At 45.5% G+C, this 27,149-nt stretch overlaps 1 protein-coding gene across 2 annotated transcripts in view; it reads right to left on the bottom strand.

The window, feature by feature from the left end:
- The window catches only part of DPH1 (diphthamide biosynthesis 1), a 552,655-nt gene that overhangs the window by 44,530 nt on the left and 480,976 nt on the right, over positions 1–27,149 (bottom strand). The window contains exons 7-8 of one of the 2 annotated variants that reach the window (XM_063956120.1): positions 16,596–16,664; positions 5,023–5,179 (exon numbers count right to left, since the gene is read on the bottom strand). In XM_063956120.1, coding sequence (XP_063812190.1) covers positions 5,023–5,179; positions 16,596–16,664 — 226 coding nt within the window. The remainder of the gene's footprint in view (positions 1–5,022; positions 5,180–16,595; positions 16,665–27,149) is intronic. The other variant, XM_063956121.1, reaches the window with a different exon arrangement.

The following is a 27,149-nucleotide window of genomic DNA, read 5'->3' as shown; positions in this document are numbered from 1 at the left end:
CTGCCGTGATGTTATCCCACTGCATCAATACCGGCTGACCTTGAAGCAGAGGTCTTGCTAAGCTTAGAGCATTATAAATTTGCTCTTAGCTCCAGTATATTTATGTGGAGAGAATTCTCCAGACTTGATCACACTCCTTGTGTGACTGCTCCCCAGCCTCACAGGCTGGCCTCCGTGGTCACGAGCATCCATCCTGAATGCCGAATCTGCGGCCCTCTAGAAGATGAGCACTCTGTAATCACCACAGGAGAGACACCCTTGTCCTTGGATATAGGGTTATCCGCTGATGCATCTGAAGATGCGATCCGGACCATTTGTCCAGCAGATCCCACTGAAGAGTTCTTGCGTGAAATCTGCCGAATGGAAGCGCTTCGTAATAAGCCACCATTTTTACCAGGACTCTTGTGCAATGATGCACTGACACTTTTCCTGGTTTTAGGAGGATCCCGATTAGCTCGGATAACTCCCTGGCTTTCTCCTCTGGGAGAAACACCTTTTTCTGGACTGTGTCCAGAATCATCCCTAGGACCAGCAGACGTGTCGTCGGAACAACTGCGGTTTTGGAATATTTAGAATCCACCCGTGCTGTCGTAGAACTACTTGAGATAGTGCTACTCCGACCTCCAACTGTTCTCTGGACCTTGTTCTTATCAGGAGGTCGTCCATTTTCTTTGAAGACGAATCCTCCTTTCGGTCATTACCTTGGTAAGGACCCGGGGTGCCTTGGACAATCCAACGGCATCGTCTTGAAACTGATAGTGACAGTTCTGTACCACGAACCTGAGGTACCCTTGGTGAGAAAAGGCAAATTTTGGGACATGGAGGTAAGCATCCCTGATGTCCCGGGACACCATATAGTCCCCTTGTTCTTTGCTATCACTGCTCTGAGTGACTCCATCTGGATTTGAACCCTTGTAAGTGTTCAAATTTTTCAGATTTAGAATAGGTCTCACCTAGCCTTCAGTACCACCATATAGTGTGGAGTAATACCCCTTTCCTTGTTGTCGGAGGGGTAAATTTATTATCACCTACTGGGAATACAGCTTGTGAATTGTTTTCAATACTGCCTCCCTGTCGGAGGGAGACATTGGTACAGCAGACTACAGGAACCTGCGAGGGGGGAAACCTCTCGACATTCCAATCTGTACCCCTTGGATACTACTTGTAGGATCCAGGGGTCCTGTACGGTCCCAGCGTCATGCTGAGAACTTGGTAGAAGCGGTGGAGGGCTTCTGTTCCTGGGAATGGGCTGCCTGCTGCAGTCTTCTTCCCTTTCCTCTATCCCTGGGCAGATATGACTCTTATAGGGACGAAAGGACTGAGGCTGAAAAGACGGTGTCTTTTTCTGCAGAGATGTGACTTAGGGTAAAAAACGGTGGATTTTCCAGCAGTTGCCCTGGCCACCAGGTCCCATGGACCGACCCCAAATAACTCCTCCCCTTTATACGGCAATACATCTTTGTGCCGTTTGGAATCTGCATCACCTGACCACTGTCGTGTCCATAAACATCTTCTTGCAGATATGGACATCGCATTTACTCTTGATGCCAGAGTGCAAATATCCCTCTGCGCATCTCGCATATATAGAAATGCATCCTTTAAATGCTCTATAGTCAATAAAATACTGTCCCTGTCAAAGGTATCAATATTTTTAGTCAGGGAATCCGACCAAGCCACCTCAGCTCTGCACATCCAGGCTGAGGCGATCGCTGGTCGCAGTATAACACCAGCATGTGTGTGTATACTTTTTAGGATATTTTTCAGCCTCCTATCAGCTGGCTCCTTAAGTACGGCCCTATCCGTAGATGGTACCGCCACTTGTTCTGATAAGCGTGTGAGCGCCTTATCCACCCTGAGGGGTGTTTCCCACCGCGCCTTAACTTCTGGCGGGAAAGGGTATACCGCCAATAATTTTCTATCGGGGGAAACCCACGCATCATCACACACTTCATTTAATTTATCTGATTCAGGAAAAACTACAAGTAGTTTTTTCACCTCACACATAATACCCTTTTTTGTGGTACTTGGAGTATCAGAAATATGTAACACCTCCTTCATTGCCCTTAACGTGTGGCCCTAAAAGAAAATACGTTTGTTTCTTCACCGTCGACACTGAAATCAGTGTCCGTGTCTGGGTCTGTGTCGACCGACTGAGGTAAATGGGCATTTTACAGCCCCTGACGGTGTTTGAGACGCCTGGACAGATACTAATTTGTTCGCCGGCCCTCTCATGTCGTCAACCGGCTTGCAGCGTGTTGACATTGTCACGTAATTTCCATAAATAAGCCATCCATTCCGGTGTCGACTCCCTAGAGAGTGACATCACCATTACAGGCAATTTGCTCCGCCTCCTCACCAATATTTTCCTCATACATGTCGACACACACGTACCGACATACAGCACACACATAGGGAATGCTCTGATAGAGGACAGGACCCACTAGCCCTTTGGGGAGACAGAGGGAGAGTTTGCCAGCACACACCAAAACGCTATAATTATCCAGGGACAACCTTTATATAAGTGTTCCTCCCTTATAGCATTTTAATATATATACATATCGCCAAATCAGTGCCCCCCCTCTCTGTTTTAACCCTGTTTCTGTAGTGCAGTGCAGGGGAGAGCATGGGAGCCTTCCCACCAGCCTTTCTGTGAGGGAAAATGGCGCTGTGTGCTGAGGAGAATAGGCCCCGCCCCCTTTTCGGCGGGCTTCTTCTCCGGAGTTTTAGATATCTGGCAGGGGTTAAATACATCCATATAGCCTCAAGGGCTATATGTGATGTATTTTTCGCCATACAGGTATTATACATTGCTGCCCAGGGCGCCCCCCCCCAGCGCCCTGCACCCTCCGTGACCGCTGTGTGAAGTGTGCTGACAACAATGGCGCACAGCTGCAGTGCTGTGCGCTACCTGATGAAGACTGAGAGTCTTCTGCCGCCTGGTTCCGGACCTCTTCATCTTCAGCGTCTGCAAGGGGGGTCGGCGGCGCGGCTCCGGGACGAACCCCAGGGCGAGCCCTGTGTTCCGACTCCCTCTGGAGCTATGTCCCCTAAGTCCCTCGATGCAGTGAGCCTGTTGCCAGCAGGACTCACTGAAAATAAAGAACCTAAAAACTTTTTCTAAGTAACTCTTTAAGAGAGCCACCTAGATTGCACCCTTCTCGGCCGGGCACAAAAACCTAACTGAGGCTTGGAGGAGGGTCATAGGGGGAGGAGCCAGTACACACCATGTGATCCTAAAAGCTTGCTTTTGTGCCCTGTCTCCTGCGGAGCCGCTATTCCCCATGGTCCTGACGGAGTCCCCAGCATCCACTAGGACGTTAGAGAAATATAATTTATTTATTTATTTTTTGTATAGTATATATATGTGTGTATGTATTTATTTATTTACAATATCACTGGAAAAAACTATTTATACAGTATCTGGGGATGAACAGAGCAAGTGTACAGTAACAAGTCTGACTCCCAGACCCACTGTTACTCTTAGTTTTGCATAACTGTAGAGGAGAACAATGTGATATTACATAGAAAGGTATTTATATGTTTAACACATTTTTTATTTAGCTTCTCGTTCAGGCCTGTGTCAGACCTTGAGCTTGATTACTCTGTGTGTGAGCATTGCAAAAGCAGTGCTAATATTAATAGTACTACATCTCGGCGGCAGGTAAACTGTTAATATATATTTTTTTATGACCATTATTTAAAACACATCACTTTGTTTGACGAGAGGCATGAAAGCATTTTATTAGAAAATGTGTTTCTGATTTCTACCTGGGATGTAGGATGGGGTGAAGATGACAGATTATATCTTACACAATGACTCCCTGTCAAGAAATCCCCCTGCGTGAACAGCCTGCCTGAGCTCCTGTCTTGATCCCAAGGCTGGAAGTTAATTAAGCCCCTCTGTTTTCCACACGGGATGGGAGTGGATGGATAAATAACCAACAATAACCATTCCAGGTTCATTTAATGAGAAGTGCAAATAATAATTGCGGTTCTGTAATTGCAGCCAATAGATTAATGAGGCCTGTCCTCGTTACACAGGAGAGACAGAGGAATACTCATTAGCAAGAATGCGACAGGGTGCTGCGGGGAGCTAGAACGAAACACCCTGGTAAAATACACAGCCCTAATCACGGATCCCTATACACATACGCATGGCAACACCCTCCCTCCTCGCACCCCCCCCCCCTTCTTTACGGTCGTCCTTCAACCTACACATGGAACTATTCATCACACTCCAAACAGACTACAGTACCACCCCACACTGCCAATACCCCACACAAACCCACGGAACATTCCCTGCGCCTTCTCTACCATCATACAACATTGGCTACTTTAACAAGCCCCTCACCGTCGTGCCCGCACGCATGCTAGACTCACAGGGCCTGAATGCACACATGGAATGCCAACGTCTACACTCTGCAGAGCGCAATCTACCAATTAACCCAATACTCTTCGGCCCTGGGACACCAGCAAACGTGTCACACAAGGATTAATTAAGATGGGAGAATGTGTCCAGTTTAATGACTTGCTTGGGCGAGTACGAGAGGAGAGGGTGAAAGTGACCCCACTGCTCCTGATTTGCAAACAAAAATGTAAATGAGAAGCAAAAAAAAAAAAAAAAAAATCCTTGCCGAGATTAACAAGGACTAAATACGTCTCTCTCTGGAGGAGGGGAGGTGAGTTCATGGAAGAGGATTATGTTCACGTTGAGAGAAACACAAGTGCTGATCTGTCCTGGAAGAGTGTTTAACCATTAGGCTGACACAGACGTCTTGAGAACAGTATGTAACAGGCCTCTCTGGCAGTAAAGGTGTCACGAATAATATTTTAAGAAATCACTTGTTCTCTAGCTTCAGTCATCATCGCATACTTCAGTGTTAAATCCTCCAGCAATCTTTAATTAATGAGAAACCTTTATTTAAATGAGAGCACTTAGCATTTTAAAGAGGAAGATACAGGTGTGTGCATAATAAAAGGGGATAATGAGGAAGAAGGATATACAGCTGGGAGTGTTTTTACCTCCAGTATTTTGGGTGACCCTTGACGTCCCAATGTACCAAGAATAAGGCCCCACATTTTGGCATCCACTGCAGATGAGATGGCCTCGCTGCGGTTTTTTAGCATTATGCTGTGGTTATAATACTCCCGGGAGAACACTTTACTATATGGGTCATACCTGAAATAGAATTATAAGGCAATGTGTCAAACCTTTGTTGTTATAATCTACCGCTTTATACAACAACAGTTTCAGCATATGATAACCAAATCTATAGCATTAGTACATCATCTGCATATAATGGTGTGGAAACTCAGTCCTAAACCTCTGCTACGGAGTTCCCCATTTTCTAGACACAGCATACCCAGACATGGCATTATTAGAGATATCCCTCAATTTCGTATTGCCATTGACACCTCAACCAAAAAGACCAACATCTTATCATGCCTGTTTATAACCCTTTTACACTACCTTGAAAACCCGGGTTTTGCACGTGGACGCATATCAACCTTTCTTTTTCCTCAGTGGAAAAGGGTACCCAGAAAAAAGCCAGGTCCAGTTACCCGGGAATCTAACCCATGTTGGACAGGGGTAGGACTTGGTCTAAGGGGTAGTGTCCAAGCCAGGTCAGACCCAGGACTTACCCCTTTCCCATAGCAGTGCCATGTTGGGTAACAGTGAGCGCCAGAGGTTGGGGGCAGCCATGCAGTTTCCAGAGTGCTGCGCTTGCTCCAAGAATGACGTGAGGCAACTCACATTAGAGGCAAGACCTAAAAGGACAAAAACCAGGCCCCGGGGGTCCCAATTTGCAAGTTTTCCCGGCTCTTGGAGATTATGTCATCTACAACAGCTGGCTAAAAGAACACTGCACCCTCGTGCAATGTAAACGGCACCGATGCAGTGGAAAATGCTTAAGTCTTGGGTTTGACATGGCTTGGACCTGTGTTCTAAATCCTGGGTCAGACCAGGGACATTGGCGGAAAAGCAGTATCACTGAATACATATGTTCTCATCCCCTGCTAATAAATTGTGGAAAAACCCAGACTTCAATTTTGGTTTCAATTCCAAAACAAAATCAGAGAATGTCTCTAACATTCCTCAACTTTCCTTTCAAAAAACCATAGGCGGAAATGTAATCGGGTCAGAACTTGTGACTTTTCCACTAGAAATATACGCGTTTGCATTCGCTGTATGTAATAGAGTGTGAGAACGTGCAAACTTGCATCAAACCTTCTCTCCCCTGCAAAACACGCCAGCCAGATGATGCCCATGTGCAGGAACCCACTTGAGTTCTGTCATTTTTTTATGGCAGCCAGCCAATCAGCGGCCGCTACCATGTTAACAAGCTATTGATTGGCCTGTCGGTTAGACAATGGAATTTACACTCCATAACCTTTTCACCAAACTTTGCATTTACTATTACATCCAGGTTACATGAATTTGCATTCTTTTCACACATATTCAGAACCAAATGGCAAAATATATAAATAAACAACAAATTAAAGCAACTGAAAGAGAATGTGGGCTTTTTGTGCATTATATGCCTTTATGCTCACTGTGCATGAATTTATATTAAACAAATAATCAGCTTCACTGCACCATATTCAGAAATGCACCATATATAACAAGTCTGGAGTATAATGCTTTAAACCCTGGGAGAGATGATGAAAGCTCAGCATGAACATTTTGCAGTGCGGATAGAAATGTGGAATATTTAAAATACATCTCATACAATATTCTAGAAATGTGAGCGAAGAAAATAAACAAGTATGAGGCCTATTTCAAGCCAAACATGATCAGCAAGGGGGAAGACACAAAGAAATTCAGATAATATCTTTAGCATTCTATTTAATAAGATGAGAACTGCAGCAATTATTGGCTATAGCAGGAGAAAGTCAGAAAGCACAAAATCCAGTATACATTTTCATTGTTAAAAAAACTCACATTCGATAATGGATTAGGCCTATATCATCGTATGCCAATGTTTTATACTACACGCAACTGCAATTATTTCATATCTAGCATCAAGATTACTTAGGCCACAGGAACCTGCCATTTTACTTAAATAATGGACTTCAAATAAGGTCACTTCCTGTCTTGCACACACCACAGAGTGGTTTTAATGACCCAGTTACTCTCAATCTCTTAATCTTTGAGCCCTGGGATGTATTACTCTGCTTGGAAAGTGAAATCGTTAAATTGAAGAGTGTTCATATGTCAAAGTCATCTTTTCTGTAATATGTTCATTTAAAAGACAGAACCCCCTCCCCCCCCCCCCACCCCAAAATAAAAATAAAACTGGGCTGAAAATATTTTTTTTTTTACCATCAAAATTATTTTTATACTCACACACACACACCTGTTGAACATGCAAAACACTCTGTAGCCATAGGGTTGATGTAAAGGGTTGGGTGGATCCCCACAGTCAGGATGCAGACAATAAAAATACAGAAAGCGGCATCCCAACTATCATGATCCCAACACATTTTGGTAAGTACTGCAACCCTTACCATCCCCCTAACCCACCCCTCCCGCAGCCTAACCCTAACTTACCCCTGCAGCAGCCTAAACCCCCGGAGCCTAACCCTGACCAGCATAATGTGTTGGGATTCTGACATTCATGATGGTATTGTGACCGTCGGCATCCTGCCTGTCAAGATGCTGATTACATACCCATTGTAAAAAGCAGTGAAAACAGTGGAGAAGTGGACCAGTGGAGTAGTTGTCCGTAGCAACCGATCAACTTTGAGGCAGCATTTAGCATGTACAGTCTATAAAATATGTTGCAGCCGATTGGTAGCCATGACAACTTCTCCACTTTTTTTCTGCTTGATACATCAACCCCCATGTGAAAATAAATGACCAAACTGTGAGGGGCAGATGTATTACCTGGAGAAGTCATAAGGAAGTGATAAACCAGTGATAAGTGCAAGGTGATAAACACACCAGCCAATCAGCTCCAATATGTAAATTAACACTTAGGAGCTGATTGGCTGGTGCGTTTATCACCTTGCACTTATCACTGGTTTATCACTTCCTTATGCCTTCTCCAGGTTAATACATCTGCCCCCGAGTGTGAAAACACAAATGCTACCTACTGCAGGTGAGTTTCGCAAACTGGTCCGGTGTGAAAAGACTTGAGTGTGTGTTTGGGATTTTTTTGTAGTCTCCGTTTGAGAAGACAAAATAGAGAGTTATTAGCTTGTCTTAACATTATGGGTGAGATTCAAATGATATATCACGCCCAATTTCCTTTCTAAAACGATCTCCGTTATCACGCATATTGCGCCCATAGTAATCAGTTTTAGCTGTGTAAAGGGTTTGGTGCCTCGCTACTCCGGAGGTAGCGAGCTGAAATAATGATACAATGTCCCTGAGGGCAGAAACAGAACGGGTGTGGAAAGGGGTGAAAATAATTGAATCCCGCCCAATGATTACGGCACATTGGATGCTATTATTAAAAGCAATAAAACAAACATCACAAACCACAGCAGTATGCTGAGTGTGGTACAAACAAGGATCATTAAGATGTCGTACAACATTCCCCACAAGTTACACTTTGCTAGGTCCTGTGATATTCTCAGGGCAGGTTCCTCAGCGTACACTGCTCTGAGAGGAATTCATCATGTTTTGTTTTGGGAGGTGTAAGAACGCATCTGTTCTGGGGCAAGTGAAGAAAATCAAGATAGCTGCAAGAAAATAAGAATTTACTCACCGGTAATTCTATTTCTCGTAGTCCGTAGTGGATGCTGGGAACTCCGTAAGGACCATGGGGAATAGACAGGCTCCGCAGGAGACTGGGCACTCTAAAAGAAAGATTAGGTACTATCTGGTGTGCACTGGCTCCTCCCTCTATGCCCCTCCTTTAGACCTCAGTTAAGGAAACTGTGCCCGGAAGAGCTGACACAACAAGGAAAGGATTTGGAATCCAGGGTAAGACTCATACCAGCCACACCAATCACACTGTACAACTTGTGATAACCATACCCAGTTAACAGTATGAACAACAACTGAGCCTCAGTAACAGATGGCTCATAACAATAACCCTTTAGTTAAGCAATAACTATATACATGTATTGCAGAGAATACAAAAAAGGAAGAAGGCCGCGCTAGCAGAGGAAAGAAACAATATAAACCACTAAATGTGTAATTATAAAAATTTATTTTAAAACATTAATTCTTTAAAAAGCAATACTACTGTGCAAGATAATGTGCCAAATATATGCAGAAAAAAATGGATTTTGCCAACAATATGCAGAAATTGGAATTTACACAAGGTTTTGGTACAGGATTAGTGGAAATTGTTCTCTAGAATCCGTTCCATATTTTGCCCATCATTATTGTATCCAGTTATAATCCAGTAAGGAGAGTCCCTTTTAGATGTTACTGAGGAGAGTCCATGGAAAAATTCCATATACCGCTAGAGGATTAGTGCAATGTCTCATAGATGTAGAGTACCTCATGCAATGCGGAAATAGGCTGGTGCCTCACTTGGACTCCTCCGGATAACTGGTCGGCAGAATGGGCTGGTTCGGGTCCAATTCAGAGATGTCCTGTTCCAACGGGTAAGTACCTGACGCGTTTCGCTGCATAAACCCTGCAGCTTTTTCAAGACATTGCACTAATCCTCTAGCAGTATATGGAATTTTTCCATGGACTCTCCTCAGTAACATCTAAAAGGGACTCTCCTTACTGGATTATAACTGGATACAATAATGATGGGCAAAATATGGAACGGATTCTAGAGAACAATTTCCACTAATCCTGTACCAAAACCTTGGGTAAATTCCAATTTCTGCATATTGTTGGCAAATTCCATTTTTTTCTGCATATATTTGGCACATTATCTTGCACAGTAGTATTGCTTTTTAAAGAATTAATGTTTTAAAATAAATTTTTATATTTACACATTTAGTGGTTCATATTGTTTCTTTCCTCTGCTAGCGCAGCCTTCTTCCTTTTTTGTATTCTCCTCCAGGGAGTGACTCCCCTGTAACATTGGCTGCTGCTTAGCTAATCATCTCGCCTCACAGCGCCCGAATACCTTTGGGTATATTTTACCTTATTCTTGCATGTATTGCAGAGAGTCCGCACTTGGGACGGGCGCCCAGCATCCACTACGGACTACGAGAAATAGAATTACCGGTGAGTAAATTCTTATTTTTTCTGACGTCCTAGTGGATGCTGGGAACTCCGTAAGGACCATGGGGATTATACCAAAGCTCCCAAATGGGCGGGAGAATGCGGATGACTCTGCAGCACCGAATGAGCAAAGGCAAGGTCCTCCTCAGCCAGGGTATCAAACTTGTAGAACTTAGCAAATGTGTTTGAACCCGACCAAGTAGTAGCTCGGCAAAGCTGTAAAGCCGAGACCCCTCGGGCAGCCGCCCAAGAAGAGCCCACCTTCCTTGTGGAATGGGCTTTTACTGATTTAGGATGCGGTAACCCTGCCGCAGAATGAGCTTGCTGAATCGTGTTACAGATCCAGCGCGCAATAGTTTACTTTGAAGCCGGAGCACCCAGTTTGTTGGGTGCATGCAGGATAAACAGCGAGTCAGTTTTCCTGACTCCAGCCGTCCTGGCTACATAGATTTTCAAAGCCCTGACTACATCAAGTAACCTGGAGTCCTCCAAGTCCCAAGTAGCCGCAGGCACCACAATAGGCTAGTTCAAATGAAACGCTGATACCACCTTAGGGAGAAATTGGGGACGAGTCCTCAACTCTGCCCTGTCCATATGAAAGATCAGATATGGGCTTTTACATGACAAAGCCGCCAATTCTGACACACGCCTAGCTGAAGCTAAGGCCAACAGCATGACCACCTTCCATGTGAGATACTTTAGCTCCACGGTCTTAAGTGGCTCAAACCAGTGTGATTTCAGGAAATCCAACACAACGTTAAGATCCCAAGGTGCCAATGGAGGCACAAAAGGGGGCTGAATATGCAGCACTCCCTTAACAAACGTCTGAACTTCAGGCAGTGAAGCCAGTTCTTTTTGAAAGAAAATAGATAGGGCCGAAATCTGGACCTTTATGGACCCCAATTTTAGGCCCATAGTCACCCCTGACTGTAGGAAGTGCAGAAATCGACCCAGCTGGAATTCCTCTGTTGGGGCCTTCCTGGCCTCACACCAAGCAACATATTTCCGCCATATGCGGTGATAATGCTTTGCTGTCACATCCTTCCTAGCTTTTATCAGCGTAGGAATCACTTCATCCGGAATGCCCATTTCCGTTAGGATCCGGCGTTCAACCACCATGCCGTCATACGCAGCCGCGGTAAGTCTTGGAACAGACAGGGCCCCTGCTGTAACAGGTCCTGTCTGAGAGGCAGAGGCCATGGGTCCTCTGAGATCATTTCTTGTAGTTCTGGGAACCAAGTTCTTCTTGGCCAATCCGGAACGATGAGTATAGTTCTTACTCCTCTCTTTCTTACTATCCTCAGTACCTTGGGTATGAGAGGAAGAGGAGGGAACACATAAACCGACTGGTACACCCACGGTGTCACTAGTGCGTCCACAGCTATCGCCTGAGGGTCCCGTGACCTGGCGCAATATTTTTTTAGCTTTTTGTTGAGGCGGGACGCCATCATGTCCACCTGTGGCAGTTCCCAACGATTTACAATCTGTGTGAAGACTTCTTGATGAAGTCCCCACTCTCCTGGGTGGAGGTCATGCCTGCTGAGGAAGTCTGCTTCCCAGTTGTCCACTCCCGGAATGAACACTGCTGACAGTGCTAGCACGTGATTCTCCGCCCATCGAAGAATCCTTGTGGCTTCTGCCATTGCCATCCTGCTTCTTGTGCCGCCCTGGCGGTTTACATGGGCGACCGCCGTGATGTTGTCTGACTGAATCAGTACTGATTGGTTTTGAAGCAGGGGCTCTGCTTGACTCAAGGCGTTGTAGATGGCCCTTAGTTCCAATATATTTATGTGTAGAGAAGTCTCCAGACTTGACCACTGTCCTTGGAAGTTTCTTCCCTGAGTGACTGCCCCCCATCCTCGGAGGCTTGCATCCGTGGTCACCAGGACCCAGTCCTGCGTCCCTCGAGAAGATGAGCACTCTACAGCCACCACAGCAGAGACACCCTGGCCCTTGGGGACAGGGTGATCAACCGATGCATCTGAAGATGCGATCCGGACCATTTGTCCAACAGATCCCACTGAAAGATCCTTGCATGGAACCTGCCGAAGGGAATTGCTTCGTAAGAAGCCACCATCTTAACCAGGACTCGCGTGCAGTGATGCACCGACACCTGTTTTGGTTTCAGGAGGTCCCTGACCAGAGATGACAATTCCTGGGCCTTCTCCTCCGGGAGAAACACCTTCTTCTGTTCTGTGTCCAGAATCATTCCCAGGAAAAGCAGACGCGTCGTAGGAATCAGCTGCGACTTTGGGATGTTCAGAATCCAGCCGTGCCGTTGCAACACTTCCTGAGAGAGTGCTATGCTGACCAACAACTGCTCTTTGGACCTCGCCTTTATGAGGAGATCGTCCAAGTACGGGATAATTATAACTCCCTTTCTTCGAAGGAGTATCATCATTTCGGCCATTACCTTGGTAAATATTCTCGGAGCCGTGGAGAGACCAAACGGCAACGTCTGGAATTGGTAATGACAGTTCTGTACCACAAACCTGAGGTACTCCTGGTGAGGTGGGTAAATGGGGACATGCAAGTAAGCATCCTTGATGTCCAGCGACACCATAAAATCCCCCTCTTCCAGGCTTGCAATAACCGCCCTGAGCGATTCCATTTTAAACTTGAACTTCTTTATATAAGTGTTCAAGAATTTTAAATATAGAATGGGTCTCACCGAACCGTCCGGTTTCGGTACCACAAACATTGTGGAATAGTAACCCCTTCCCTGTTGAAGGAGGGGGACCTTGATTATCACCTGCTGGAGGTACAGCTTGTGAATTGCCGCCAGTACTATCTCCCTTTCCCTGGGAGGAGCTGGCAAGGCTGATTTGAGGTAACGGCGAGGGGGAGTCGCCTCGAACTCCAGCTTGTATCCCTGAGATACAATTTGTACAGCCCAGAGATCCACTTGTGAGCGAACCCACTGGTTGCTGAAGTTTCGGAGACGCGCCCCCACCGCACCTGGCTCCGCCAGTGGAGCCCCAACGTCATGCGGTGGACTTAGTGGAAGCAGGGGAGGATTTTTGTTCCTGGGAACTGGCTGCCTGGTGCAGCTTCTTTCCTCTACCCCTGCCTCTGGCCAGAAAGGATGCGCCTCTGACCCGCTTGCCTTTCTGAGGCCGAAAGGACTGCATTTGATAATACGGTGCTTTCTTAGGCTGTGAGGGAACCTGAGGTAAAAAAGTCGACTTCCCAGCTGTTGCTGTGGATACGAGGTCCGAGAGACCGTCCCCGAACAATTCCTCACCCTTATAAGGCAAAACCTCCATGTGTTTTTTAGAATCAGCATCACCTGTCCACTGCCGAGTCCATAATACTCTCCTGGCAGAAACGGACATTGCATTAATTCTAGATGCCAGCAGGCAAATGTCCCTCTGGGCATCCCGCATATATAAGACGACGTCTTTTATATGTTCCATGGTTAGCAAAATAGTATCCCTGTCGAGGGAATCAATGTTGTCTGACAGGGTATCAGTCCATGCTGCTGCAGCACTACACATCCAGGCTGAAGCAATAGCAGGTCTCAGTAGAGTACCAGAGTGTGTATACACAGACTTCAGGATAGCTTCCTGCTTTCTATCCGCAGGCTCCTTTAGGGCGGCCGTATCCTGAGACGGCAGTGCCACCCTTTTAGATAAGCGTGTGAGCGCCTTGTCCACCCTAGGGGATGTTTCCCAACGTAACCTATCCGTTGACGGGAAAGGGTACGCCATCAGTAACCTCTTAGAAATCACTAGTTTCTTATCAGGGGAGCACCACGCTTCTTCACACAAATCATTTAATTCATCAGATGGGGGAAAAGTCACTAGCTGCTTTTTCTCCCCAAACATAATACCCCTCTTGGTGGTAACCGGGTTAACGTCAGAAATGTGCAATACATCTTTCATTGCAGTAATCATGCATCGGATGGCCTTTGTAGACTGTACATTTGTCTCATCCTCATCTACACTGGAGTCAGACTCCGTGTCGACATCTGTGTCTACCATCTGAGCCAGAGGGCGTTTATGAGCCCCTGACGGCCTCTTAGTCGCCTGGGCAGGCGCGGGCTGAGACCCCGGCTGTCCCAAGGCTGCTGCGTCTTCGAACCTTTTATGTAAGGAGTTGACACTGTCGGTTAAGACCTTCCACATATCCATCCAATCAGGTGTCGGCACCGTCACCACACTAATCTGCCCCTGCTCCGCCTCCACGTAACCCTCATCAAACATGTCGACACAGCCCGTACCGACACACCGCACACACACAGGGAATGCTCTGACTGAGGACAGGACCCCACAAAGTACTTTGGGGAGACAGAGAGAGAGTATGCCAGCACACACCACAGCGCTATATAACACAGGGATGTACACTATAATTAGTGATTTTTCCCAATAGCTGCTTACTTATCTTATTTGCGCCTAAATTTAAGTGCCCCCCCTCTCTTTTTTACCCTTCTTGTATCCAGATACTGCAGGGGAGAGCCTGGGGAGCTGCATCCAGCGGGGATGTGAAGGGAAAATGGCGCTGGTGTGCTGAGGAAGAAGGCCCCGCCCCCTCAGCGGCGGGCTTCTGTCCCGCGTTTTGTGTGACTTAATGGCGGGGGTTTGCACACATATACAGTGCCAGACTGTATTATGTGTATAATTTGTGCCAAAAGGTATTATAATTGCTGCCCAGGGCGCCCCCCCCCCCCCCCCCCCAGCGCCCTGCACCCTACAGTGACCGGAGTGTGTGGTGTGCTGTGGGAGCAATGGCGCACAGCTGCAGTGCTGTGCGCTACCTTAATGAAGACAGGAGTCTTCAGCCGCCGTTTTCGTCATTCTCTTCTGTCTTCTGGCTCTGCAAGGGGGACGACGGCGCGGCTCCGGGAACGGACGATCGAGGTCAGGCCCTGTGTTCGAACCCTCTGGAGCTAGTGGTGTCCAGTAGCCTAAGAAGCACAAGCTAGCTGCAAGCAGGTAGGTTTGATTCTCTCTCCTCAGTCCCACGTAGCAGTGAGTCTGATGCCAGAAGATCTCACTGAAAATAAAAAACCTAACAAATACTTTCTTTTCTAGCAAGCTCAGGAGAGCCCACTAGGTGCATCCAGCTCTGGCCGGGCACAGATTCTAACTGAGGTCTGGAGGAGGGGCATAGAGGGAGGAGCCAGTGCACACCAGATAGTACCTAATCTTTCTTTTAGAGTGCCCAGTCTCCTGCGGAGCCCGTCTATTCCCCATGGTCCTTACGGAGTTCCCAGCATCCACTAGGACGTCAGAGAAATGCTTTATATACTGTACTTACAGGCTTTGCCTTAAATAGCATCCTGGTGTGGCGCTGCATACAGTGTGGCGGATGCAACCCATTGTATTGAAAATCTACCTCGTCCCCATGTACTGTAGGGCATCGAGTGCCCTGCTGCCTGCAATCGTCTGCGCCCACAATGTGATCGCTTCTGTGATAGTAAGCTACGCTATGATACGCCGTGCCGGGAAACGGGAGCTGCGATGCGAACGCATTGCAGCAAATCTGATTGAGGACACATCTGTACACAGCAATATGATCTGCAGTCTCTAAATAGGATAATAAATTGTAAGACTCTTGCCTGCCGTAATGTATAAAATGGGGACTCTTGCCTGCCGTAATGTGTGAAATGGGGACTCTTGCCTGCCGTAATGTGTGGAATGGGGGCTCTTGCCTGCCGTAATGTATAAAATGGGGACTCTTGCCTGCCGTAATGTATAAAATGGGGACTCTTGCCTGCCGTAATGTATAAAATGGCGACTCTTGCCTGCCGTAATGTGTAAAATGGGGACTCTTGCCTGCCGTAATGTATGAAATGGGGACTCTTGCGTGCCGTAATGTACTCTTGCCTGCCGTAATGTATAAAATGGGGACTCCTGCCTGCCGTAATGTGTGAAATGGGGACTCTTGCGTGCCGTGATGTGTAAAATGGGGACTCTTGCGTGCCGTGATGTGTAAAATGGGGACTCCTGCGTGCAGTGATGTGTAAAATGGGGACTCCTGCGTGGCGTGATGTGGTAAATGGGGACTCTTGCCTGCCGTGATGTATAAAATGGGGACTCTTGCCTGCCGTGATGTGTAAAATGGGGACTCTTGCCTGCCGTAATATGTGAAATGGGGACTCTTGCCTGCCGTAATGTATAAAATGGAGACTTTTGCCTGCTGTAATGTATAAAATGGGGACTCTTGCCTGCCATAATGTGTAAAATGGGGACTCTTGCCTGCCGTAACATGTGAAATGGGGACTCTTGGCTGCCGAAATGTATAAAATGGGAACTCTTGCCTGCCATAATGTGTAAAATGGGGACTCTTGCCTGCCGTAACGTGTGAAATGGGGACTCTTGCCTGCCGTAATGTGGGAAATGGGGACTCTTGCTTGCCGTAATGTGGCTAAAAACAGCCCGGACCCTGCATTGTTCTAATGTGTGCTGAACCACTTGTGGCACCTTATAATTAAATGTAACCACCACCATACCTGAACGCTTTTGTGTCTGGGTTGGCAATCATTACAGACTCCAGGTGAAACCGCCCATCGCCCAAGTACCTGTTGGCATAAAAATAGTGGGAAAAGATTGAATGTGGGATTGTCTCCAGTTTTATCTATAAGTGATGGAAAGTATAGCTTAAACAATACATTGCTCAAGAACAGTCCCCCCCTCCCCCAAAAAACAATGTATAGGGGTCTATGTACTAAGCCTTGGAGAGAGATAAAGGGGTAGGTGTATTATAACCACAAGGATCGTGCCGCTAGAACGCTTCCTGCTTTGTCTCCTTACTGAGGCGAAGCAGGAACCAATAGTGATGAGATGTATGAACATCTCGGGTGCCGGTGTGTGGGAGTGAAAACTCCCCCTTCTGGCGATCCCCGCCAGGGCCTCACAGTGCATCAGCCTAGGGTCCAGTGTGTCTCTGCTCCCAGCCGGCTCCACTGGGCATATGCGAGATCTCGCTAGCATCGCAAGATCTCCTGTGAAGCCTGGCAGCCAGGGGCTGTGCTGTCCCTGCTGTGGTGATGATGTAACGACAACTGCAGCTGTCAGAACGGTCAGTACCACTGACCACTCATACATTGCGTGGCACATCGGCACACTATTTTAACGATAGCAGCACCGATAATGACATGGGAGCATAGCCACACATCTCCTCTTTCATATATGGGGAGAGAAGCGATATCAGTGAACATAACGTGCGCTGCTACCACTTCTCCCCTATAACGCCACATAATATATTTAACCCAAAGTATCAACCAATCAGATACTAACTGTCATTTTTCAAACACAGCCTGTAACATGGCAGTTAGGAGCCGATTGACTGGTACGCTATCTCCATCCACTTTATCTCTCTCCAAGGCTAAAACACTTGATTCCCAAAAGCGATTTTTATTTGTACACTTCATCTGTCATCTTCAACAATAATGTTGCTATTGCTGTCTATGGAATCATAAAGTTGAAGTAAGTTCATGAGTGATATTTCCCATAGCCTCCTGAACTACAGCACAAGTTGCTAAACACATTAAAAAAAATGAGGGGGCAGCACTTAGATGGTTATATTTTACATTTGTGGTTAAAAGGCGCTATTAATACACTAGTAGTTTCACTTGCATACAACTAAGGCTTCCGAGTTCCGCAGACTGGTAGAAAGCTTCACCCACAGTGAGAATAGGTGACAACCTTGTAAGTAAATAATATGTTTCATTTCTCATTTTTAGGGTGAACTGTATTCAGTCATCTTCTTAGCACAGAGCTGTTGCTGTTAATCCCATGCTGTTCTGTGTGCAGAGAAGATCACGGAGCACTAATAAGTGTTGAATTGCGGTAGACAGATATAATACAGAATTAAGGATCAGATGCTGATCTTTCTTCCCTTAAGCATCCTTGGATAGACAATGTCAGAAATAATGAGGTATTCCTGTAGCCTCTTCAGTAAAAGTCTTTCTCCCTTGTAATAATGAGCTCTGTTACAACTATCACCTTCAATGGCCTGTATAGAGACTCCAGTGTCCCGACAACACGCCTCTACTGTATGCACATACATACCGAGAGATACAGTAGTATGGTGCGATTACCGGACTTTCGTACTAAAGGGCCTATTTCCTAATCCTTACACGGAGATAAAGTACCAGCCAACCAGCTCCTAACTGTCATTTTTCAAACCCAGCCTGTGACATGGCAGTGAGGAGCTGATTGGCTGGTACTTTCTCTCTCTCGAAGGCTTAGTAAATAGACCCCCTAAGTGTTGCATCTTATTTGCATCATAGTCACATACAAAGTTGCTTATAGTGCACCAGGCACTTAGGAGTCAGGACAGGTATTTTTGTTGCAAAGGAATTGGTATAATGTCGCATATTAAGCACAACAATATGTGGCGTAAAGCATATCGTGGCTCGCTTATATTGCTTTTTAACACAGGTTAGCATATAGCACCAGTTTACATAGAATTCTACAATATATTTTAGGTGTTGACTGCATAAAATAAGACCACTGATGTACGGTATACAGTGGCTCAGATGTATGCCATACTCCAAGACAGATATAATAAGAATAGTGTAATAGATCCTTACCTATCTGAACCCCGAAAAGAGTTGATGTATCAAGCAGTGGACCGATTGAGAAGTTGCCCACAGCAACCAATCATTTTATAGAATGTACCTGATAAATGCAACCTTAAAGCCAATTGGTTGCTATGGGCAACATCTCCACTGGTCCACGTCTCCACCCTTTTCACTGCTCAATATATCACCCCATAATGTGCAGGATGCACAACAGAGCCATATCAAATTCTATTCCAAACATCTAAGCAACATACCAGCAGTCATTGGTCCCTGATCTGCTTAAAGCTTCCATTTTGCGAATAATCAACTTTTTTTCACCAAAAGTAAACAATAAAACTTTATTAACAATGAAACAATTCATCAGGAATACATGGACTATGCCATCTAATAAATGCATGCAGACACTAAAGGCTGGCATGCCATGCTTCGCTTTTTAGGTATCCAATAGCTGGGTTACCATCAAAACCTGTGATACAGGAAAATAATGCTTGCTGTAAATTATCTTCTCAAAAAACACAGAAAACAGGGGTGTTTGCCAACAGATCTAGAGAGACATTAATGAACTGTATTCATGTTTCCTATTGTGTGTATGTGTTTGATGTTCATTTCATCAGCTCTCATCATCAGATTTCGTGCACAGAACAGCAATCCCAAATGGCCCTGGGTCCAACAAGATGCTGCACTTAACCTTTATGGAGAAGTATCAGACCACTGGAATGGTCTATGAAGTACAAGTAAGTTAGCTTACAATACATAATCAAATGCATGTGGACAGCCTAACATCACACCCATATGCGCCTTTTTAACCTCTCTCTAATATGGTGTTGGGCCCCACTTTGCTAAAATAAAGTCTACACTCCACTGGGAAGGCTTTTCACTAAAGTTTGGAACATGGCTTTAGGCATTGCATCCATCCCAACGCAACAACATTAGTGATGTCGGGCATTGCTGATGGGCAGATAAGACCTGGTTCGCAGTCAGCATTCCGAATGACTTCAGTGAGTTTAAAGTCAATGCTCTGTGCTGGAACAATACATTCCTTCCACACCAAAGTCCCAAAAATTTGGGGATGGACCTTGCTTTATGCACAATGGCATTGTCACATTGAAAGATGAAAGAGCTTCGCTGCAGCATTAAGATTTCCCTACAGTGGAGCGACAGGGCCCAGTTCAAACCATGACTAAGAGCCCCAGACTATTACTGCTCCGCCACCAAGCTGTACAGTTGGCAGAAACCATTATCCCGGCATACCCCAAACCCATTTGTCAGACCACTTAATTGTACAGTGTAATTCATCACTCTAGAGAAGGTGTTCTTTATTCCACTACAGTTGACACTTGGCATTGCCCATGGTGATCTAAGTGCACTATAGTAATCCAATCCATAGAGCTCCTAACAAAATATCTTGTGCGAACATTGAATCTAGAGTAAATTTGGAACAACCAAGGACATTTTTATGTTCTGTGCATATCAGCATTCGGTGGCCACAGTCAGTGAGCTTGTGTAGCTTAATGCTTCGACCTTGAGCAGATTTTTTTGCTCCTAGGTGTTAGCATCTTACAATAACTGCACTTATGGTTGAATGGGACAGCTCCAACAGGGCAGAGATCGGAGAATCTGACTTGTTAGAAAGGTCTCATCCTGGTCACTGTGCTCCATTCTACTATTAATGTGGAGATTGCATGATCTATTTTTTAATGCAACCTTCCCATATCTTATGTTGAAGGTCTGACGGCTTATCACTGTCTTTTCTTTCCTCAGTCACAGACTATAGCTCATCCTAGTGGAATACTAGGCCATCCATGAGAGCAAGTCAGGCCCATACAGAGGGTAAAATCTAATTTCCACTGCTCGATTCCATGACTTTGTGTAAAGCATGTATATATACACACACATACTACATACACACACGTACATATACTACATACACACTGATCAGCCATAACATTAAAACCACTGACAGGTGAAGTGAATAACATTGATTCTCTTGTTACAATGGCACCTGTCAATGCTTGGGATATATTAGGCAACAAGTGGACAGTCAGTTCTTTAAGTTGATGTGCTGGAAGCAGAATAAATGGGCAAGCGTAAGGATCTGAGCGAGTCTGATGGGGGCGTAGCCGCAGACTGGTGCACACTGGGCACGTGAGCGTCAGAACTGGACCATTGAGCAAAGGAAGAGGATGGCCAGATCTGATGAATCATATTTTTCTTTTACTGTACATCAGGTGGACGGCCGGGTGTGTGCCTAGTTACCTTGGAAAAAGATGGAACCAGGATGCACTATGGAATGAAGGCAAGCTGGCTGAGGCAGTGTGATGCTCTGGTCAATGTTCCGCTGGAAAACCTTGGGTCCTGGCATTCACTGGGACATTACTTTGACAAGTACCACGGACATAAAAATTGTTGCAGGCCAAGTACATCCCTTCATGGTAATGGTATTCCCTGATGGCAGTGTCCTCTTTAAGCAGGATAATGCGGCCTGCCACACTGCAAAAATTGTTCAGGAATGATTTGAGTTACATGACAAAGAGTTCAAGGTGTTGACTTTGCCTGCAAATACCCTAGACGCTCACTCACTCACTCACTCCAATCCAGCATCTGTGGGACGTGCTGGACAAACAAATCCGAGCCATGGTGGTCCCACATTACAGGACTTCAAGGATCTGCTGCTAACATCTTGGTGCCATATACCAAAAGATACCTTCAGAGGTCAGAGTTGTTTTGGCGGCACAAGGTCAGAAATGTTTTGGCGACACAAGGTCCAGGTCAGAGTTGTTTTGGCGGCACAAGGGTGATGTACATATTTTATTTTTATATCATATCATATCATATCCACACACAACACTACACATCTGGCAGGGATAGCAGTACAAAGGATATTGACACAGATAATGACAGCTTTAGGGATAGATAACTTAAAGACACATGGAGTCACCGACCTTTTCTGTCCCTTATCATTACTGTGAGTTAGAGACGTCAGTCGCTGATTTTTTTTTTTTTCAAGTGACGCTGATGGACACCTCAGATTAGCAGTGAAAAAAACAAATAAAAATTGCTGCAGTTACAGGATTTATTGCCTGTGTCTCTACAATGGGCTTCCACAATGGTCTAAGCTAATAAAAAATACTTGACCGGTTGCAATGATCTCCTATGGATTATCCGATGACGCACAGTATGTCACAGTGACAAACTCTTGAACGGTTAATTTATAAGGTCTATACAAGTATTGAGTGAGGGGAGATGTGACTTAGGAGGAAGATGCAGAAACCAAGAGTTCTTTTTTTTTCTATTTTACAACACAATTACTGTAAGCCTTAAAATATAAAATATCTAACGATAATTTATAGTGAATGGCACACAGAGATTTGAGTCGTTAAATTGTATTTTGAGTAGCCTGATCGCAGAACTGAGAAAGCTGGACCCACTGCTTAAATCATTGATTTTGTATAAAATACATATATCTATCTAGATATACAGTATATGTATTGGTGCAGCAGGTGCACTCCACAGGGGCCCCAGGGCCACTGACCTAGTGTGTGCAGCTTCATCAGTCAGCCATCTGAGCCAGACTGATAGGGGAGTCCTGCCACCTATCAGGGCAGACAATTGCTGCTGTGTACTGCCTGTCTGTGAATTAGAGGCAGCTCATGGCAGGTGTAACTGGTGATGCAAGAGCCTGCCTGACTGAGCACCAATCTGAGAAAGGCTCAGGATGCCTGCATGTTCCTGCCACCGCCAAGGTACATCCCCCCAATTCCCTGCACAGTGCAGGAATGTGTGCCTGTACATCCGTCACCCGCTGCCATGTGCATAGCTCCCAACTGTCCCAATTTTCATGGGACAGTCCCATTTTTTTGGGACTGTCCCGCTGCCAACCCGCGGGCCGCAGTGTTCCACGGTGGGGGTGGTGCAGTTGTGAGGCTCCTGACACTGCTCTGCTTAGCATGCGCACAGCGTCTATTCACTGGAGACAGAGGGGGCACGCCAGCAGCTCACACAGCGCGGGGCATGGCCCCTCAGTGGCAAAAATGGCACTCCCGCAAAGCCATGCCCCCTTTTTTTTATAGACCATGCCCCTTTTCAAAACTGCAAATGTCCCTCTTTCCCTGTCAGAAATGTTGGGAGGTATGCATGTGGCATATTATGACCTTGTCCTAGGGTGGAGGTGGGGAGGCCAAAGCATATTTTTGCACCTCAGTCCGCAACTCAAATGTTCCACCACTGCCCCCACCTCAGACAATTGAAGCACAAAGCTCCCATAATCAGATTCAGTTCTTTGCTCTCAACATCTACAACATTAGGCCAAGAATAAATAGGAGTCATATTCTATTAGCCATCTATCACTTTCACAGGCAGGGATCAATGCCTCTCAGATGAAGTTTTAATATAAACAGTCTAATTTTATCATATTTTGGTTAAATTAAAGCTGTGTAAGGAGCAGGGGTAGCGGGGACATTGAGCATCAGAAATAGATATTTATCTTCCAGACCCTACACAAGGATAGTGTTTTTTGGAACCCAGAAAATCCTTAGAAGAATTGTTTTTTTTTCTAAACTCTCCCCAGGAAGATCGAGAGAGGTTTAAACCACATAAAGGTAGGAAGCCACATGACCAATGACGGGAACGCCCATGGAGGCTTCTAAAATCCATACAAATAATGTCGAGAACATCATTATTTATTATGTAATACTCTTATTTGGGAAAAAGACATTAGACCAAATTGCTTGCACGTATTGCCTAACGCTCGGTACACACCCGATAGCTTAAGGATCCACTTTTTTTCCTGATAGCTGAAAGGATCCAGGAAACGTCACATTTCCACTGTACACACTACTCAAATATCATCCCTATCTGAGCGATAAATGTCCATAAACATCGTTGAGGTGACGTTTTAATATACACTTTGGTTGGAAGATCTCTGTACACTCTACATTTGCAGCACAATATAATCTCATCGCGACCGGGCGCTGTGTACACACTGCAACAATCAGATGAGAATTTGGATGTGGATTTTAGTAGGTGTTCCTGGGAGGTAACAGGAAGCAAGCTAGAGAGGTGCAGGCGTGTCGCTGAGCAGCCACCCACACAGTACGCCATAGTCAGAAGCTGCACCTGTCATAGGATGGGCACAAGGGCCGATGGTGCGTCTAAAGACGCACCAAGACAGATTAGCACCTTTGATGCTGTAGGTGGGTGTTTCAGTTTATAGAGATCAGCTATGGCATTGGCATATAGATGTGGATTCGGCAAAAAACACATCTGTGTGCAAGTCAGGCCATAGGCTGCCACTCCAAGAGTTACCATATGGAATGAGCAGGTTTAAGGCAGTCTGGAGGTGGCGGATCATGTCAAACACCGTCGCATCTATATAGCTACTGTATATGAAAACATGTATGGGATTGATCATCAGCAACACTTGGGGTCATTTAACATTTAAGTGTAACTATAAGCTCGCCCAAGTTTACTATTAGTTAAATCACGGTGCTACTGTTAAATGGCACGGATAGGTCATATTGATTTTTATTCTTATTTGTATTCCACTTAATCGGCATCTCCCGCCAGTGGCGCCATCTTGTATTGTACACCTCCAATAATAGGTAAAACTGAAGAGAACACTATCAACTGTCCTGTGCTGGATTTTGCCACACTTCTGGCAGTTACATTAGAAAAGTTACCTTTTAGCAGAGCTCCTCACAGTAATCGCTGTAAATAAAAATAAACATTTTGTGATGACGTTTGTGTGTGTGACAAGAGCACCAAAGGCAGCAGGTTCTGTATTGTATACGGTATCATTTCACATCATTACACACACAACGAATGTAAATGGTGTGCATGTATCAGCGTCTTTGTGAGCTTGTCTCTCCCCTTTGTTCCTGCCTGAATCCTCCGTCCATCACCCCTGTGCCTCTCTCCCAGTGCTCTGCCGTAACAGTCTCTGCCCGCAGTTTGCCGCCAGTAATTGAGTCGTATATCAGGACAGATAATAGATGGGAGGCCAGAATGTAATTGGGGAAGAAAAATGTCCAAAGCCAGCATCACAGGAGCATTAATTTTATTTAAGGACAGCAAATTAGAGCGCTGCTCCTTTCCCATCACCTAATTATTTTAGGTAATGAAAATGCTTAATGTGGTGTGAATTCTCTGAATTACAAACAAAATAAATAAATATCGGCTGAAGGAGAAAGAGAGGGAGAAAAGGAAGGAGCGCTCCCAATAAATAATAGTAGGAACGGATCCCAGGAGGGAGAGGGTGCAGAAAGCAGACACACGCAGGACGTGAGCAATGTATGAAGCACACAGAGGATCCCGGCAGCTTTCAGCTGCAAATTCCGGCCAAAAAGGAAGCCGGCGAGCTTAGCAACATTTTCACAGTCACAGCCTCATTGAGAGGCCAAGAGCTACTTACCCGTGCTATTTTTAAACGTCAACAGTACAATACCAGTGCACTTACACTCGGAAAGCGCTGCACTAGTTCAGCAGTTCATGCATAAATTATGCCTGTACTTATTTCCTCCATGCTAATTTTACAACAGGCAGCTTTTTCTGCTTGCCATCACCCCGACCCTGACTGAAAAGCATTTTATCCTCCTAAATATATGAAGCCGGCAATACCTCAGAGGCTTCAATTCTCAGCTGTGTTTTGATGTCTTGGCTAGAGTCTATGACATCACGCTCCCCCCCCTCCCAATATAAGAAAGCGATTACACTTGAGCACAATCCTTTGGCGCATGCAGATGAAAAATAGCACAATTACTTTAATCTAGGGAGAAATGTCTCTATGTGATGGGAGTTCTCATCATTTTAATTTTCCGCAAGTCATTTTCAATTAGCCTCTACGGAGGTACATTTACTTACATGCACCACTATGAACCTACACAGTAAACACTAGTCTATTCAGAGTGATTCTGTTACTACAAGCCTATGGGGCAGATTTACTAAAGCTTAGAAAAATGAAAAGCGGTGGTGGTGTTGCTCTTAGCAACCAATCAGATTCAGTCTTTCATTTTTTAGGATGCAATAAAGAAATGATAACTAGAATCACCGCTTTTAATTTTAGAAGTTTAAGTAAATCTACCATTAAAGCTTCTGCATTGCTTACCACTATCCACCTTATTTCTCAGTGACGCAAGATAGAGAAACCCCTCCCTTAAGCAGTCATAACAGGGACATTACTAATTACTAGTAATTACTAGTAATGGGATACCTGTCAGCTTTAATGAAGAATAAAAAGAAGAAAAAAAATAGTATACAGTACATATTCCAGCTCGCAACTGGGGGGCGTGGCCATCTAATGCAGTGGGTGTGGTCACATCACAGTGAGCACAAGCCATGCCTGCAGTAGTACAAGGACTGTATGGCAACGGATCAAAGTGATGCTCAATCATTCAGTAAGAGTGGGAGACCCAGTACAATGCAGGACAGATACAGAAGGACACAAGCAATGCAGGGTCAAAAATACTGCAGTAAGGTATCTGTCCCAGTAATAGTTCTACTTCTCATGCACAACAAGAATTTATATATATATATATATATATATATATATATAAATAAAATAAGATTTTAAGCCTACCGGTAAATCTTTTTCTCCTAGTCCGTAGAGGATGCTGGGGACTCCGTAAGGACCATGGGGAATAGACGGGCTCCGCAGGAGACATGGGCACTAAAAAGAACTTTAGATATGGGTGTGCACTGGCTCCTCCCTCTATGCCCCTCCTCCAGACCTCAGTTAGAGAACTGTGCCCAGAGGAGACGGACAGTACGAGGAAAGGATTTTTGTTAATCTAAGGGCAAGATTCATACCAGCCCACACCATCCACACCGTACAACTTGGAACATACGCAACCAGTCAAGAGCATGAAACAAACCAGCATCAGCCCGAGACTGATCAAAACTATAACATAACCCTTATGTAAGCAATAACTATATACAAGTCTTGCAGAAGTAGTCCGCACTGGGACGGGCGCCCAGCATCCTCTACGGACTAGGAGAAAAAGATTTACCGGTAGGTTTAAAATCTTATTTTCTCTTACGTCCTAGAGGATGCTGGGGACTCCGTAAGGACCATGGGGATTATACCAAAGCTACAAAACGGGCGGGAGAGTGCGGATGACTCTGCAGCACCGATTGAGCAAACACAAGGTCCTCATCAGCCAGGGTATCAAACTTGTAGAACTTTGCAAAGGTGTTTGAACCCGACCAAGTCGCTGCTCGGCAAAGCTGTAATGCCGAGACCCCTCGGGCAGCCGCCCAAGAAGAGCCCACCTTCTTAGTGGAATGGACCTTTACCGAATTTGGTACCGGCAATCCAGCCGTAGAATGAGCCTGCTGAATCGTGTTACAGATCCAGCGAGCAATAGTCTGCTTCGAAGCAGGGGCGCAAACCTCGTTGGCTGCATACAGGACAAACAGAGCCTCTGTTTTTCTCACCCTAGCCGTTCTGGCTACATAAATTTTCAATGCCCTGACCACATCAAG

This window comes from Pseudophryne corroboree, chromosome 2 (genome assembly GCF_028390025.1).
Source record: "Pseudophryne corroboree isolate aPseCor3 chromosome 2, aPseCor3.hap2, whole genome shotgun sequence".
NCBI lineage: Eukaryota > Metazoa > Chordata > Amphibia > Anura > Myobatrachidae > Pseudophryne > Pseudophryne corroboree.
This window is presented reverse-complemented; position numbering and strand designations above follow the sequence as displayed.